The sequence below is a fragment of the Eumetopias jubatus genome, unplaced genomic scaffold (assembly GCF_037043125.1).
Source record: "Eumetopias jubatus isolate StellerSeaLion01/CBP00866 unplaced genomic scaffold, mEumJub1_p1.0 scaffold_7, whole genome shotgun sequence".
In the NCBI taxonomy this organism is placed as follows: Eukaryota; Metazoa; Chordata; class Mammalia; order Carnivora; family Otariidae; genus Eumetopias; species Eumetopias jubatus.
In genome coordinates, this window is record NW_028274813.1 from 73,272,647 (window position 1) to 73,290,292 (window position 17,646).

Genomic DNA, 17,646 nt, shown 5'->3' on the forward strand with positions numbered 1-17,646 from the left:
TCTCCGCTGATTGGAAGGAGAGCCGTGGGGCTGTTGCCGGGATGGCCAAGCGGGCGGAAAGGGTAGCTACCGCCCCCTGGAGCTTGGTGGGATAATGGCAAATAGAAGTATTGGAGGCGTCCCTGGAGGTGCTGTCCGGGTATTACAGTCGCTCCGACCCAGAGAGAATTTCAGGGGAGAGCAATAGAGACGTGATCTGGGCTAGAGGGGCCAGAGATCGGTAGATTGTGCGGCTAGAGAGGCCGGAGGTAAGTGGTTGTGGAAGTCGGGCGGACCCGGAATCCAGAGGAAACGGGACCATGACTTATGCTTATCTCTTCAAGTACATCATCATCGGGGACACAGGTAACCTGCGGGCGACTGCCCTCACGGCTGGGGCGGGGATCCGAAGTTCACAAATCCGGGCGTGGGGCGGGGCTCATTTAGTGGGCTGGGCGATTAAGTGAAGAGCGGGCGGGGGCGGGGCGGCCGGGGGCGGGGCTCGGGGCTCCCCTTCCCCAGCCCCGGACGCCCGGACTCGAGATTGTTCTTGGGCCGCGTGACTCCTAGAACGTGCGTCTTCCTCTTTTAGGTGTGGGGAAGTCATGTCTCCTCCTACAGTTTACGGACAAGCGGTTCCAGCCTGTCCACGACCTCACAATAGGTAAGTCCATGTGCCTGTCCCAGAAGAGATAACGAAACCTGACTAGCTGAAATGGAAAGTTAGCAGGCTTCGGTATTCGAATTAAAAAGTTACCTTTTCCTATTTTTAAGCTAGTCCAAGGTTATGTATTGTAATAAAGAGTGACTAACCAAATGCTGATAAATGGGGAGTGGTGTAAAGGGGAGTAAATCATTGAAAGGCAACTTCAGAGATGGGCGTGAGATATGAGTTCATTGCCCTGTTTTTTTTTTTTCCTAAATATAATTTGTATGTTTATGGAAAATCCCACGAAAGCTTAACTGCTTTATTCAAAAACTCACCTTGTTTTGCGGTAAGTTAGTGCAAACGTCACGTATGTTTTTCAAAGTGATCACCAACATGCAGATTTTTGTGTGTGTTGGAGAGGAAGAAGTAAATATGAAGAGCCCTCCCAGGGCTCCCTTCTAAGTAGAAGGTAGGTAAAACAGATGACCTTTAAGGAAAAGAGTGTAGTAGAATAACAAAATCACACTTGTGATTATGGAAGGCATAAACATTTGCTGCACATTTGTGTTAAGGCGGGGGCCTTCTGGGACTTCAACAACCCCTTCCCCATAATCTCCATAACCCCACTCCAAATGAATAATGTATATGAAACTAGCCTTCTTGCCATGCAGGTGCAGGTTCTGGATAAAATCCCTAACTCCCATTCTTACCGTATCGCTACTTCCAAATCCCACCTTATTGAAATCTGAAGCTACTTCTGTTCCCAAACACCTTATTCAGAGCCAAATAAGTAATGGGGTTAGAAAAGGATTTAGAGGATAACATCTACAGGAAAATATCTTTGTAAGTTAATATGAAGTGAGTACAGTGTAATAGGTGCTAATGGTATATAGTGCCTAACCAGGCAGACATTGTGCCTGTCCTTAAGTAATTTAGTCTTCCAATGTAGGAGGTGGGGCTGGATCAGAGACTAAGTAAATTCCTGTGGTAGAAGGGGAGGAGAGGCTGAAAATTGAATGAACAAGAGTTAGCCAGGCACAGGGGTTGTAGAGATGGAAAACTGGTCAGGGCAAGAGGGAATAATATTTGCAAATACTCAGGAATGTCAGATCAGACTACCTTTGGAAAACAAAGTAATATGGCTAGAGCATGAAATTTCAAGTGGAGAGTGGCAAAAAAAATAAAGCTAGAGAATGAATTAGGGACCAAGTTCTAAAACAGCTGAAGGTAGTGAGAAAATGACAAATTTTAAAGTGGAGGAATGAATTGATCAAGTTTTTGCCAGAGTCCCGTATAGGCTCTGTTTCTTTTTGAATTCAGACTTATATACCAAGATAAGACAGTTGGATAGAAAATATGTGTAAAATACAAGGATCTCTGAGTGCATAATTGGGAGAAGTTGCATAAAAGGCAAATTTTATTTTTTAATTCGCTATTGAGATTCCATTTCTATTGTCCAGAAAGGGGAAAAAAAAAAATCTAGTGACTTTTTTTCAGTAGGTATCACTGCTCTTGATGAAGCAGTCTAGAGTAGTAAAAGAATTTTTTATATCTTTTTAACTGCAGCATCTTAGAGTTGAGAGAGAGAGTCCTGATAATATTGTGTGGGGGGGCACTGAATAGGCACCTATCAGCCCTTTAGCAGAAGCTAAATTAGCGCTCTTTCTTACTTGGAAATCAGAATTTCTCTAGTAAAATACTATATAAAAATAGAACATAGGACAAATTGACTTATGATCAAGTATTTTCAGTTTGAGCGACCTTCAATTTTAAATTTTGTCCTAACATTACTTGAAAGAAGATGAATGCCAGGTAAACCAAAACCTTATTCAGCCTGTCAGTTTCCGTATTCCTGTGAGGAAGGCTATTTTCTAATGAACTGTGGGAATTAGTTAGAGATCTGAAATGTATCCTCCTTGGGAACCTATTTCTTAGGCTCTTTTCTCAAACAAAAAATTATGGAATTACAAAAAAGAAATACTGGATTAGAGAGTGACTTTGAGAAAATGTTAGGAAATATTTCAAAGTTTTTAGATTTTTTTTTAAAAAGTTACAAATTAAACATTAATTATCTAATGAAATTTAAGTGTTAACATTACTAAAAATACATTCACCCTTTCTACTTCTTACTTTCATCTCCATTTCTGCTTTTTGGTTACATTCCTGGGGTCATTATCACCTAGATTACAATTTTTTAATTCTAGAAGGAAAATGAAAGTTTAAGAAACACAAAATTAATTGTAGCAAATAGCAATAATGGGCTTAGTGGTACTGAGTGCAGACAGAGAAGGAGTCAGTGGGCACATTGGGGAAAAACATGAACCTCTCAACATGGGTGATGTTCATGAGAATCACATCCTTTCTTTTGCTTTTCACTGACAGGTGTGGAGTTTGGGGCCCGTATGGTCAACATTGATGGAAAACAAATCAAACTGCAAATCTGGGATACGGTGAGAGAGAACAGGATAATTTAGTCCCTGACCAAGATCCAAACAGAACAGTAAAGGCTGATGCGGGGGCAAGGGGCCATGAGGGTGGGGCTGATGGTGAAGATGAGCGTAGAGGGAGAGTTTTCACTTTCATCTGTTACAGTTAAAATTCTGAATGCCGTGTCTTTGTATTTTTATTTTAAATTACCCAAGTAATGTATGAATTTGTCCTGGTAAAAATAAAAGCAAATAATATAAGTGTATAGAATAAAATGTGAATGTCCCCTTTCACACACACACATCTCTTCCTTCCATTCCTGGTTTCTGCCTAATCAGTGTGAATGTTTCAGTGCTTATGCTTTCAGACTTCTTTGTGTTCAGATACATACACATGTACAAGTACATGGTAGTGGTTTTGTTCTTGTTAGTTTTACCTGCATAGAATCATGGCCGAGTAGACCTAGCTATGTTAGTTTTTTTATTTAATAATTTCTATGTTTTGGATACTTCTGTATTGATACATACATCTCTACCTCATTTCTTTTAAGCACTATATAGACTCATAAAAAGTCTGTACCATCATTTGTTTAGCTATACTCCCAATGATGGAAATTCAGGTTTCCAGTTTTCACCTTTGCAAATTTTCACTGAATGTCCTTGATTACTACATCTTTATGCAAATAGTTTGAGAATTTCTGTGGAATGCCTGCCCAGAAATGGAAAATCTGGGTCAGAGGTTATGCGTATTTTAAAATTTGACAAATGTAGTACTGCTAAAATTTATCTTGACTTAGTATAATTTTGTTTTATCCACATAAACTGATTTTATGTGTATTATCTCATTTGATTTGTATCTTTCTTTTCTCTAAGGAAAATAATATCCCTGTCTTTATTTAAAGTTGAAGGAAGCAAGCACAAAGTTCTTGATATTCAGCTAAAATCTGCTTTTGTTTACTTATTATTTCATTCTGGTTTTTTTTTCAAAACTCAAGAGCTGAAGCCCTTATAGCTATAAGCAGTACAGTGATTTTTTCCTTTTTTTCCTCCCCTTACCCTCCTCCCATCCTCCATCTCCCTACGCATGCAGGTATCTGTCTTAAAAGTACAATTGGTCCTTGAACAACGTGTGTTTGAATTGCGCAGGTCCGTTCATATGCAAATTTTTTCAGTAAATGTACTACGGTACTGTAAATGTATTTTCTTAATGTTATTCTCTAGCTTGTTTTACTGTAAAAATACAGTGTTTAATAGAAATAACATACAAAACATGTTGATCAACGTATGTTATGGGTAAGGCTTCTGGTCAGCAGTAGGTTATTGGTAGTTAAGGTTTGGAGGGGTTGAAGTTATACGAGGAATTTCGACTGCATGGTGGCAGGCCTCCCTAACTCCCCTCTTGTTCCCGAGTCAACTGTAAGTTAACTTGCTGCTCTAAGCCCTTTTTGCAGAATCTTTTTCTGGTGGCCTCCAAGGTTGTTACCACCTTTGGTTGCGCTCATTTATGAGGTGCTTTTAACTAGGATCATATTCTTTTGTATGCTATTTGGTCATATTTGCAAGTATTTTAATAACCTTTTGCCCTTCTGAACAGACTTTACGTTTCTAATAGTGGCAGCACTAGCCACATACCTCTGAATCTTCCAGACTTGTTCTTTTGACTAGTTTTGTCTCTAGCCTTTTCCTCCCAGCTAAACCCAAGAGATATACTCTATGTTTGTTGCCAAGGTTAAGTTCATATATTTCTTAAACAGCTGTCACTCATCACTCATTCCCTTCTCCTTTCATTGTTTGGGCGCAGGGGTTCTTTGTCACTATTAACCGAAGTATGTATCTTGTAACTCTCCTTTTACTATCTCCTAATTTTTATATTTCCCGCAAAGGTATATTTGCCCCCCTAAAGAGGCCATAGGACAAATTCTGAGCAGGTGACAGAGTGAAACCTGTAGATGTCAAGACTGGTAATAGCTAGTTCTGCCTTTTTAACTTAAACCTCCACCATTTCTAAAAATGGATGTTTTCATGCCAGGAGACCCAAGAGCTTCCAGTTAGTGCTATGGTCACAGTTATGAGAGTGTCTAAGTGTTGGTTTCCTGGCTTTTGTGTTTTTTTTTTTTTCCTCCTTACATGGTAACATGAGACACAGTGGATCATAAAATAAGAAAGTTGAGAGCCACTGCTCTGTTGACAGGATCCTCAAGGACCATATGGCCTGATAGTCACTTGTGATGCAACTGGGCTAGTTGTTTTCTGTTCTCTTTTAATAATTATTTTGAGATTAGACTAATTTTTGTTGAACCATAAAAAGAGATCAGGTTTCAGAATACTAGGTTTTCGGAGCACCTGGGTGGCTCAGTTGGTTAAGTGACTGCCTTCAGCTCAGGTCGTGATCCTGGAGTCCCAGGATCAGTCCTGCATCAGGCTCCCTGCTCAGCTGGGAGTCTGCTTCTCCCTTTCACCCTTCCCCCTCTCATACTCTCTCTCTCTCTCTCTCATCCTGTCTCTCAAATAAATAAAATCTTAAAAAAAAAAAGAATACAAGGTTTTCTACTTGAAATTTTTAAGAGATTCCTGCCTATAATGTGGTGTGTTTCTTGTCTGCACTCTTCTGGGTAAGCCTGATCTTTTTTCCCTTGTCAGCCCTGATCTACTCATTGCTTACCCACCTTGGTTTCCCATTTTGTTGACCCCATTTTCTCACATATTCCCAAAGTCATCCTACGTGAAAATATTTAGGGATTACCATGAGGGAATTTTTTTTTTTTAAGATTTTATTTATTTATTTGAGAGAGGGAGAACGAGAGATAGAGAGCACGAGAGGGAAGAGGGTCAGAGGGAGAAGCAGACTCCCCGCTGAGCAGGGAGCCCGATGTGGGACTCGATCCCGGGACTCCAGGATCATGACCCGAGCCGAAGGCAGTCGCTCAACCAACTGAGCCACCCAGGTGCCCCCCATGAGGGAATTTTTAAAGAGATCAACTTACCCAGAGTTTTCTGTTGTTACTGTTCTGGTTATTGATAAGGATTTAGAGAGCTGTATTACCTTTTTTTTTCTTTTTAGTAGGTTCCGTGCCCAATGTGGGGCTTGAACTCATGACCCTGAGGTCAAGAGTCATGTGTTCCACCAACTAAGCCAGCCACATGCCCCTAGAGAGCCATATTATTGTTTATCCCTTTTCATTCTGTACATATAATTGCCCAAATAACCCATGCTAAACAAAGAGACATTATACTGTAGTTAATATAAAATACTGGTCAATCCCAAATTCATTTGTATTTTACTTCAGAATGCATTTTGATTCTTAGAAAATGAGCCTTTCTGACTTTTTAGGAATTGATACTTCAAACGATAGTTGACCCTTGGGCACCTGGGTGGCTCAGTTGGTTAAGCGACTGCCCTTGGCTCAGGTCATGATCCTGGAGTCCCGGGATCGAGTTCCGCATCGGGCTCCCTGCTCAGCGGGGAGTCTGCTTCTCCCTCTGACCCTCTTCCCTCTCGCGCTATCTCTCATTCTCTCTTTCTCAAATAAATAAATAAAATCTTTAAAAAAAAAAAAAGATAGTTGACCCTTAAAACAATGTGGGGCTTAGGGACATCAACCCCTGTACAGTCAAAAATCTGCGTATGACTTTTGACTCCCCCAAAACTTAACTGCTTTTTAAAAAAATTTTATTTATTTAAGTAATCTCTACATGCAACGTGGGCTTGGGCTTGAACTCATGACCCTGAGATCAAGGGTTGCGTGCTCTTCTGACTAAGCTAGCAAGGCATCCCCAAAAACTTAACTGCTAATAACCTACTGTTGACCAGAAGGCTTACAAAAAATCAATTAACATATATTTTGTATGTTATATGTATTATATACTGTATCCTTATGATAAAGTAAGCTAGAGAAAAGAAACTGTTATTAAGGAAACCATAAGGGAGCGGTGCCTGGGTGGCTCAGTGGTTTAAGCGTCTGCCTTTGGCTCAGGTCATGATCCCAAGGTCCTGGGATTGAGCCCCTCATCGGGCTCTCTGCTTGGCGGGGAGCCTGCTTCTCCCTCTCCCTGCCACTCCCCCTGCTTGTGCATGCTCTCTCTCTTTCTTAGATAAATGAATGAAAATCCTAAAAAAAGCCCCACAAAAAACCATAAAGGAGAGGGCTGCTTGGATGGCTCAGTTGGTTAAGCATCTGACTCTTGATCTCAGCTCAGGTCTTGATCTCAGGGTTGTGAGTTCAAACTCCGCATTGGGGCTTAAAAAAAATAAAAATAGGGCGCCTGGGTGGCTCAGTTGGTTAAGTGGCTACCTTCGGCTCAGGTCATGATCCTGAAGTCCCGGGATCGAGTCCCACATTGGGCTCCCTGCTCAGCAGGGAGTCTGCTTCTCCCTCTGACCCTCTTCCCTCTCGTGCTCTCTATCTCCCATTCTCTCTCTCTCAAATAAATAAAATCTTTAAAAAAAATAAAAAAAAAAATAAGGGGCACCTGGGTGGCTCAGTCGTTAAGTGTCTACCTTCGATTTAGTTCATGATCTCAGGGTTCTGGGATCGAGCCCCGCATCGGGCTTCCTGCTCCACGGGAAGCCTGCTTCCTTTCCCACTCCCCCTGCTTGTGCTCCCTCTCTCGCTGTGTCTTTCTTTGTCAAATAAATAAAATCTTTAAAAACCAACAACAAAAAGGGATGGCTAGATCTTTAAAAAAAATAAAAAATAAATAAGACCGTAAGGGAGAGAAAATGCATTTACAGTGCCGTGCTATAAAAAAATCTGTGTGTAAGTGGACCTGAGATGTTCAAACCCGTGTTATGCGAGGGTTAATTGTATATATCTTGAAACCATAATACGATTCTTCCACTTGGGAGAAAATTCAAAAGGTGTTAATTCTCTTTATCATGCTTTATATCATACCTCCATCTTAATTCTTTGCTGCTTCAGATTTGTTTAATGGGGTTGGACAAAGATACCTCAAACCAACACAGACCAGCCCAAATTGAACCACTCATCTCTTTCTAGGTTATTGGTTGAACAAAAGTTCATGAACTGGACTCAGATGAAGAAGTAAAGGGATTTGATTTTTGTTTTTTAATTTTTAACTTAAAAAAATTTATTTATTTATTTTGAGAGAGAGAGAGAAAAAATCAGTAGGGGTGGGGCAGAGGGAGAGGGAGAAGCAGACACCCTGCCAGGCAGGGAGCCTAACATGGGGTTCAGTCCCAGGACTCTGGGATCATGACCTGAGCCTAAGGCAAATGCTTACCCGCCTGAGCCACCCAGGCACCCCAGGGATTTTTTAAAAAATATTTATTTATTTATGTTAGAGAACGCAAGCACATGCGTGCAAGCAGGGGAAGGGGGCAAAGGGAGAAGGAGAGAAGTAGTCTCTCCGCTCAGCAGGAAGCCCAACATGGGCTTGATCCCACGACTGTGAGATCATGACATGAGCTGAAATCAAGAGTCAGACACTCAATCGACTGAGCCACCACCCAGCCACTCAAGGGATTTGGTTTTAAGAGGCATTTTCTGATGAACCTCTGGAAGTATTTTTAGCTGCTAAAGTTAAATGCTGCCATGTGTTTCAACCATCACATAGGCCTCCCTCAAGATTTCCCTTTAGTTCCTAGAAGGCCACAGGGAGGGAGGGGCCTTTCAACATAGCAGAAGAGGAGAAAAAGTAAGGTAAAAGCAGAATGGTAATCAAATAATTTAAGACCTAAAACTATTAGGGACTAAATAAAATGTTAAGTGAGCTGTTAAAGGGGAAAAATACGTTTTAAATCTTAAAGTGTTGTTAATATTCCCAACAAAGTTCTTTAGAATTATTTTTGATTTTGGTGTTCTAAGAGGTACACAACTCACTAAAACATTTGTATGATTCTTGTAGAAAGAGAGTCTCATGTTGTTGGAAAAATAACCTTAGAATTAATGTACTGGAACTCTCTTCTCACCTTCAAATCCAGGTTTAGATTATATGATGTAATGGCTAATAGAACAAATCTTTGTGCTGGGATGCACTAAGATCCTAAGTTTAATTATGGATTCAGCATTTACAGATTTTATAACTTTTGGCCAGTTACCCTTTGAGCTTCAATTTTCCCATTTGTGTTAGTATTCACTGTTGCTGTTTTTATACTATGAGAAGGCCATTTTTCCCCCATCTTTAAAATATGAATAGTTTTCCTTCTTAACCTTAATGTAGGGATACGAGAATAAATGATTTCAAGAATGTGAAAACTTGGGGTGCCTGGGTGGCTCGGTTAAGTACCTGCCATCAGATCAGGCCATGATCTCAGGGTCCTGGGATTGAGTCCCGCATTGGGCTCCCTGCTCAATGGGGAGTCGGTGTTTCCCTCTCTCTTTGCCGCTCCCGATTTGTGCTCTGTGTGTGTGTGTGTCAAATAAATAAAATCTTTAAAAAAAAAAAAAGAATGTGAAAACTTTTTTTTTTTTTGAGATTTATTTATTATTTGAACAATCTCTACACCCATTGTGGATGGAGCACGTACTCACGACCCCGAGATCAATAGATTCTCCACCTACTGAGCCAGTACAAGAATGTGAAAACTTCTAATAGGACAGATTCAGTGCCTAGGATATTATTAATAATAATATACTATTATTATTTAAAAGATGCTTTTGCTGCCTGTAAGGAGGAAAAATAACCCACAACTATTCCATCAAGAAAGCAAAAGTACCCAATATATGGGGGCATTAATAAATTGCTCAGTTATAAATATCTTGGCCCCATATGGAAATGTAGAGTGTGAATTTTTTTTTTTAAAGATTTTATTTATTTGACAAAAAGATAGCAAGAGCAGGAACATAAGCGGGGGGAGTGGGAGAGGGAGAAGCAGGCTTCCCGTGGAGCAGGGAGCTCGATGCAGGGCTCGATCCCAGGACCCCGGAACCATGACCCAAGCCAAAGACAGACGTTTAACAACTGAGCCACCCAGGCGCCCCTCTAATTCTCTTTTCTTAATAAAAGTTCTTTTTTAAAGTTAAGTCCTTTGTGTTAGAGTGGCATGTGATCAAGTCCTTGCTCTGGAAATAACCTGGTTTTGTTGGGATTTCTTTGTTGCCATGTTGGTGGGAAAGGCTGGGCAAGAATCCTTCCGCTCTATCACCCGTTCCTACTACAGGGGAGCTGCTGGAGCACTGCTGGTGTACGATATCACAAGGTGAGTCAGATCAGCTGGGCCGGAGGGAGCCTTTTCCCCATGTTCTCAAAATCTTTTTCTTTTCTGTGTTCTGGTTCTGGTGAATGCTAAAGAAGAAAGACTTCTCTAATATTTTCTTTTAGACATGTAGCTTTCCCCCTTTTCCCATGTGTTTGGAATTACTTTGGCATTTTGAAATAGACCTCTGACCCACTTTTAAACTTCTCTGCTGTAGGCGTGAAACCTTCAACCACCTGACCTCCTGGTTAGAGGATGCCCGGCAACACTCCAGCTCCAACATGGTTATCATGCTGATTGGGAATAAGAGGTAAAATTTTATTTGTAGAAATAATAAGGACCAGAAGTCATGTAAGTGCTCTGTGGACATTGAATCACTCGGTCCCTAAACTTTTTTACTTTATGGTGCTCTTAGTAAAAAAAAAAAAAAAAAAAATAATTGTAAAATATGCATAAGGTAGAATTTATCATTTTAACCATTTTTAAGGATTTTATTTACTTTGAGAGAGAAAATGCATGCATGGCGGGGCAGGAGGAGAGAGAAACAGAGACAGAGCACAAGCGAGGGGAGCGGCAGGCAGAGGGAGAAGGACAAGCAGACTCCTCACTGAGCAGGGAGCCCATGTGGGGCTCGATCCCAGGACCCTGAGATCATGACAAGAGCCAAAGTCAGACTCTTAACAGACTGAGCCACTAGGCTCTCCAAAGAGAAATTTTTTTTTTTTTAAGATTTTATTTATTTGACAGAGAGAGATGCAGCGAGAGAGGGAACACAAGCAGGGGAAGTGGGAGAGGGAGAAGCAGGCCTCCCATGGAGCAGGGAGCCTGAAGCAGGGCTCCATCGCAGGACCCTGGGATCATGACCCGAGCCGAAGGCAGACGAAGGCAGACGCTTAATGACCGAGCCACCCAGGCGCCCCCCAAAGAGAAACTTAATTGCTTTAGATTTACATTTTAAAAAACTCTTAAATTTACTGAGGTAATATATCAAAAAAAAAAAAAAAACAGATTCAAAGTGTTAAGGCATAAACTTTATAATTAACAGATCTACTACTCTGCCCCCAATGCCAGTTCTGCCTGAGAGGGCAGCTCACTCTACTGCTACCTACAACTAAAGAATGAAATAAAATAGGTAAACCCTAAATCTCGTACCAATCGTCACAAGAAGCATTAAAAAAAATTTAGGGTCGGGGCGCCTGGGTGGCTCAGTTGGTTAATTAAGTGTCTCCCTTCGGCTCAGGTCATGATCCCAGGGTCTGGGGATCCAGCACCGCATCAGGCTCCCTGCTCAGCGGGGAGTCTGCTGCTTCTCCCTCTGCCACTCCCCCTGCTTGTGCTCTCTGGCTCGCTCTCTCTGTCAAATAAACAAAATCTTAAAAAAAAAAAAGAATTTAGGGTGGAAAAGTCCTCTGTTAATATCTTACACAAGTTCATTCCGTTCTTCTAGAGTAAAGAGTGAATCCAAGGCTGAGCTCTTTCCCAGCTCTAAAAAATGTGCTTATCTGCCTCTCTCCCCACAATTTCTCCCTCCAAGAACATGCAGAACTAACGGGTCCCTCTTGCAGGTTTCCTGCAGCAGCCACATGGCAGGGCTCCTTGGGCAGTCCCCGCACCCCAGAAAACAAAGGGGATTCCCAGCCATTGTCCTCCATGGTGCTGAGCATCTCCAGCACTAGAGAGTGAGAATCTTAAAGAGGCTCTACACCCAGTGTGGAGCCTGACATGGGGCTAAATCTCACGACCCTGAGATCATGACCTGAGCCAAAATCAAGAGTTGGACGCTTAACTGACTGAGCCACCCAGGCGCCCCAGTTTTGTACTTGCTTTTTATCACAGCAGCTACCAAAAATTCAGGTTACACAAACATATGCAAATATTGAGCAGGGTCTATTTTGTTCTGATAGTGACCTTGCCAACTGTTTTAAGCTTATAATTCACGTGGTGTTCTGATGTTGAGTGTTAGCTGTGTTTCCCTTGAAAATTTATCCTGGGGCAAAAAAAACCAAAAAGTATCCTGTGGCACCCTTGTGAGTTTATAGTAGTGCCTAGAGTGCACCGTTTTGAGAACTGTGGCCACGGACTTATTTTACTCATTTATTTGAACTGTGTTCTAAATGTCTATTTGCCAGACCCTGAGTGTATGAGGGGAGAAAGAAAGAGTCATGCCCCTGCTCCTATAGAGCTTATAGTTTATTGGAGACGTAAATATTAAATATAAAAGGAATTATGTCTTATTACAAATTGTGATAAATGCAGTGAAGGAAAGAAAGGTGCTATAAAAGAGAGTAACGGTACTATTTTTAATTAAGGGTGATAGTTAAGCTGGAACCTGAAGGATAGGTAAGAGTTCAGTGGGCACAGTTTGAAAAAGAGAAAAGTATCAGAGAGGGGGAGCAAACTGAAAGCCTTGAACTGGGAAGAACCTTGGCAAGGTCATGGTATTGAAAGAAATCAGTGTGGTTGGGCTGAATCAAGGGGGAATGGTACAAGACGAGGTTGGGAAGGTAGGCAGGTGCCAGAACTCATAGCACTTTCAGGCCTTAGGAAGAAATGTGGATTTTATTCTAAATATAGTAGGAAGCTTTTAAGAGTTTTAAGCAGAGATGTGGCTTGATTAGATTTTAAAAGATCACCCTGGAGGGGAGCAGGGGTTGAAGTGGGATGTTCATTTCAGTAGTCTAAATGTGAATGGTGGCATGGACTCAGGTGATGACACCAGAGAGAGGGAAAATGATGGTGTTAAGGTGCATTTTGGAAGTACCTCGCTTTGGGATGAATTGGGTGTTTGGAGTGAAGAAGGAAAAGCTGTTAAAATTATGACATCCTGGATTTAGCTTCTGTTCTATATGGAGATGTGGAAGCCTGGGGCAGAAGTAGTTTGGGGGAAAAGATGAAGTTCTGTTTTGATGTATGTGTCAGGTGCCCTTTTACACATCAGACTGGAAATGAAGAACAGAAATGGGCAAGAGATCTGGAGCTTAGAGGAGCAGCTGGGCTAGAGGTAGACATTTAGATGGGTAGTTCTCCCCAGGTCTTCACACAGCTGGTGAATGATAAATATACATTTTATAGATTTGCTGTTCTTCAGTGAGCTTACTCTTTGATTTCTTTGCATGGTTGGAAAACTGGAAATCTCTGAAATGCAAATTTAGAAATTTTCTAATTTTCTAATTTTCATTAGAAAAATGAAAGTCAGATAGTCCATCCTTACCTTTGTCTGCAGCCTTTTATCCTGTCTTGTCATAAAGTCTTTCCATGCCACCTGATTCTCTTTCTCAGTCTGTGGCTTTATCTTTTTTCCCCTCATACCACCTAACTTTATACATTTTTGTCTTAAGTCTTTTATTTCCCTGGTGGCAAGCTGCTATTATATATGTTAATAATGAGACTAGTGAGAGTTAAGGCAGCTGTGTTCTCCTGGGGCTTGCCTAACTATAAACCTTTTTCTCTATAAGAGAGTAAGGTATTCTCAACCATGCAGCACCTGTCATGAATTTGAAGAACCATTTTCCAAGAAGCTACAGAAATTAGTAACTCTGTATTAAGAGAAAATCGTGTAGGATCCACATTCTTCATGCATTAACTGCTGGTTGAAACAGCCATGGGAATCTTTTAGAATAAGAGTTTCTTCTTTCACTTGGATCTTTTTTTAGTTTTCTCCCCAATTAATCTCTTGCAGTGACTTAGAGTCCCGTAGGGATGTGAAGAGAGAAGAAGGCGAGGCCTTTGCCCGGGAGCATGGACTTATCTTTATGGAAACGTCAGCCAAAACAGCCTGCAATGTTGAAGAGGTACTACTTGGGAAAAAGTAGGGAAAGCTTTTGAGAGATGACGCCATATCTTTATTCTTTTATTCAAAATTTTCTTCTATAAGACCATAGTTAAGGAAACGATGTCTTGTGGTCACATTGACCATGTTTCCCTTTAAGGGAATTGTCCTTTTTTTTGTTTTGCCTTGATTCCTACAGTGGAGTTTTACTTTTGCCTTGTGTAACATTAATTGGTAAGTGTGGATTAGACACCAGTGTTGCTTGTAAATATTTTAGTTGGAGGATCTCATGGGTTCTACTGTAGTCATTCTGAAGCCTGCTATTGACTGTATCTTCAGTAATTAATTGAAAACAGATCATGTTTGTTTTATTTGGAGAAGGTGCCAATCTAGGGAATATCTTCAGTATCAAAATACCATATACTCCCTTTTTTCTTTTTGAAACAGAGACTTGGGCAGGGGGTGGGCACTTCTGTATTTTTACTCTGGTCTCAATGGTTCCTAATTCATACCTGAGAAATCCAAGTGGGAATAATATTTGTATTAAGGTGTTTGTAATATTTGTATTAAGGAAAAGGTATTACCTTTTCCTATTAGATTTCTTAAACTTGAGCCTAATAATATGATTTATGTCTCCTTTAGGCCTTCATTAACACAGCCAAAGAAATATATAGGAAGATCCAGCAGGGTTTATTTGATGTCCACAATGAGGTGAGAAGGGGGGTGGGGCTGACAGTTAACTTTGCTTTGTGTTAAAGAGGACAAGAAATCCTCTAGAACGTAAGCATTTCCTTTCTAACATCATGCTATTTGAAGCTATGCCAATTCATACTTGATTTTTTTAAGTAGGGAGAGAGAAATCTGTCATTTTCTGTTTTTTCTCAAGTCTGGGGCCCAGAATGCTTAAAGAGATAATTAGTTGGTATCTAAAATGTTTATACAGTATGGGAGATTTTCTTTGCACTATCCCAGTGTTTAGGGGTGATGTAATTCCTAATTGCTCAACAGGGCCATTTCTATAAAGCAGATTCTGTGGCAAAACAAAGAATTAAATGCTGACATCTACTCTTTTTTTTTTTTTAAGATTTTATTTATTTATTTGAGAGAGAGAATGAGATAGAGAGCATGAGAGGGGGGAGGGTCAGAGGGAGAAGCAGACTCCCCGCTGAGCAGGGAGCCCGATGCAGGACTCGATCCCGGGACTCCAGGATCATGACCTGAGCCGAAGGCAGTCGCTTAACCAACCGAGCCACCCAGGCACCCTGACATCTACTCTTTTGCCTCCTCCTGCTCTTAACCTCATCTCATCCTGATTCTGCACATCGCTATGAAACCTAAATATGACTCTTACCTTAAAAATGGGCACAAGACAGGTGCCTGGGTGGCTCAGTCGGTTAAGCATCCAACTGTTGATTTCGGCTCAAGTCAGGATCTCAGGGGTTGTGAGGTCAAGCCCTGTGTTGGGCTCTGCACTGGGCTTGGAGACTGCTTAAAGATTTTCTCTCTCCTTCTCCCTCTGCCCCCTTCCCTTCCACCCTCACTTAAAAAAAAATGGGCACAAGGGTCACTTGTAGTCATCTATAATACTTATATCTGAGCTGGTCATCTTATCTTTATTGTTGAAGATTATTGTTCTGCATCAGTTGGGCGGGCACATGGTTACCTGCCAAAGCCATATCTGCTTCTAAAAAATGTAATTTCTGATTTCTCTTTTTATCCCTGTCTTTTATCCCAATTACTTTAGCACTGAGGTGGGAACTCTTGCCTTTTTCTTTTACAGGCAAATGGCATCAAGATTGGTCCTCAGCAGTGTATTTCAACATCAGTAGGACCCAGCGCCTCCCAGCGGAACTCTAGTGAAATAGGGTCCAACTCCGGCTGCTGCTGAATATCTGGCCTGGACTCTTTTTTTCCTTCCTGGAACAGCTTCAGATCAATAGGCTTAAAGAAAGAGGTCTTACTTGCTTTGGCTGAGAAAAGCCTCTTTTCAAGGTGTGATGTTTTGCCTTTCCACTTAAAGACCAGGGAAGAATTTGGGCCCTTACTGACCTGTCCTCCTTCAGGGACGTGAGCATTCCCTATAGATTAGGGCTCTTCTCATCCTCCTATTTTAATTTCGAAAATGTTAGGATCAAAGTTGATTGTCGTGGTAGCTCAAAAATAAATTCTTTTATAAGCGTACACAATTGGCTCCCCACCAAGAATTAGTAACAACGGTCTAGGACATTCTGCTTGAGCACTTGATTTTACTGGGATCTAGCTGGCTGGCCTTTGGATGGTGGATCTTATATCTAGGAATTTCATTGATTGTTTTCATTTGCCATTTTGTAAGAGTTCTTGCAGAAGGCAGTTCCTTCTTCTTGAACTGCTCAAGGATGCTGAATAATTTTCTGCCATCCTATTGCTAATTTCTTTGTCTCAGAGTAACCATAAAACTTTTGAGAGTAGTGGAGTTGCTCCTGGCCCTATGGCTACTTATCATCATTACCTAAAGGAAACCTCTTTCCCTGTTTGTTTTAGGGATCAGACCTAACACTGCAGTGTCTTTCACCGAATTAACCCCCTACTGTTTCACCATACTTCTCAACGAGACCTATTTAGACTTTCTACTCTAATCAAGCTAATTTGCTTACTGGACATGACATATTTACTTCCACTTCTATGCCTTTGCATATGCCCTACTCTCTGCTAACATTATACTCAGTTCCCCAATTTTTCCTTCAGAAAACCTTCTTTGACCTAGGAACTTCTAAATAATTATTGACCCAGTACCCCTTAAGCTTTCATATGTTGTTTATTCATGTGTATATTTATTTATACTTATGTTACTTTGTAAATTTGTTTTGTGCGTGGAATCTGTCTCCCATATAGGCTGTAAGCTCCTTGAGACCAGGAACCATGTTATCCTTTACTTTTGTAGACCACTCCCTCCACTATTCCTTCACAGTGCCTAGTGCTACTCATTGTGTGATCATTGGACTTGACTGACATACTTAAAGACTTGGAACAGGTTTATTGTAGACTGCAGAGGAAACAAAAGGCCTTAGAGTCATCTCTTTGTAACTGTCTCAGTCTCTTCCATCTGCTTACCCTGGATTCTATATTGCTCTTACCCCTTGCCCCTCTTTCCCTTCCCTGGCTCTTTGCCTCCCTTCCCTGCAGCATACAGTAAGGCTGTCAGCTTCCAAGCAGTCAGATAAGTGGGTACCTGTCCAAACATTTTTCTTTTCAAGGGCATATACTACTATGCTAAGCAAATTTGCCTTTGCTTCACTCATCAGGCAGCCTTCTGGGTCAGTTTTTGTATCTTTTGCCTTGATGTCCCGTTCTCTTCCACAGCATTGAGGTCTCATGAATTTTTCTAATTTTTTTGTTGTTGATGAATTGTTTCATTATTAAATATATGCATGTATCCAAGCTGCTCATATTTCATGTGTTCTTTCTGATTTTATCCCAAACATATGTAGATACTCTCCTTCTAGGAAATTGCATCAAAGGTATTATTGGAAGAAGGCTCCTTGAGATACACTCATCTTTTTTTTAAGTTTTTATTTAAATTCCAGTTAACATACAGTGTAGTATTAGTTTCAGGTGTACAATATAGCGATTCAACACTTCATACATCACCCGGTGCTCATCACAAGTGCAGATACATTCATTTTTATAC

At 41.0% G+C, this 17,646-nt stretch overlaps 1 protein-coding gene across 1 annotated transcript; it reads left to right on the top strand.

Moving 5' to 3' along the window:
- The first annotated feature begins 51 nt into the window (after positions 1-51).
- Positions 52-17,396, top strand: RAB2B (RAB2B, member RAS oncogene family). The gene is made up of 8 exons (XM_028095180.2): positions 52-345; positions 572-643; positions 3,011-3,078; positions 10,131-10,213; positions 10,428-10,520; positions 13,890-14,001; positions 14,622-14,690; positions 15,760-17,396. Exons 1-8 carry the CDS (start codon positions 300-302, stop codon positions 15,865-15,867), a joined length of 651 nt encoding a protein of 216 aa, XP_027950981.1. The 5' UTR covers positions 52-299; the 3' UTR covers positions 15,868-17,396.
- The last annotated feature ends 250 nt before the right edge of the window (positions 17,397-17,646 follow it).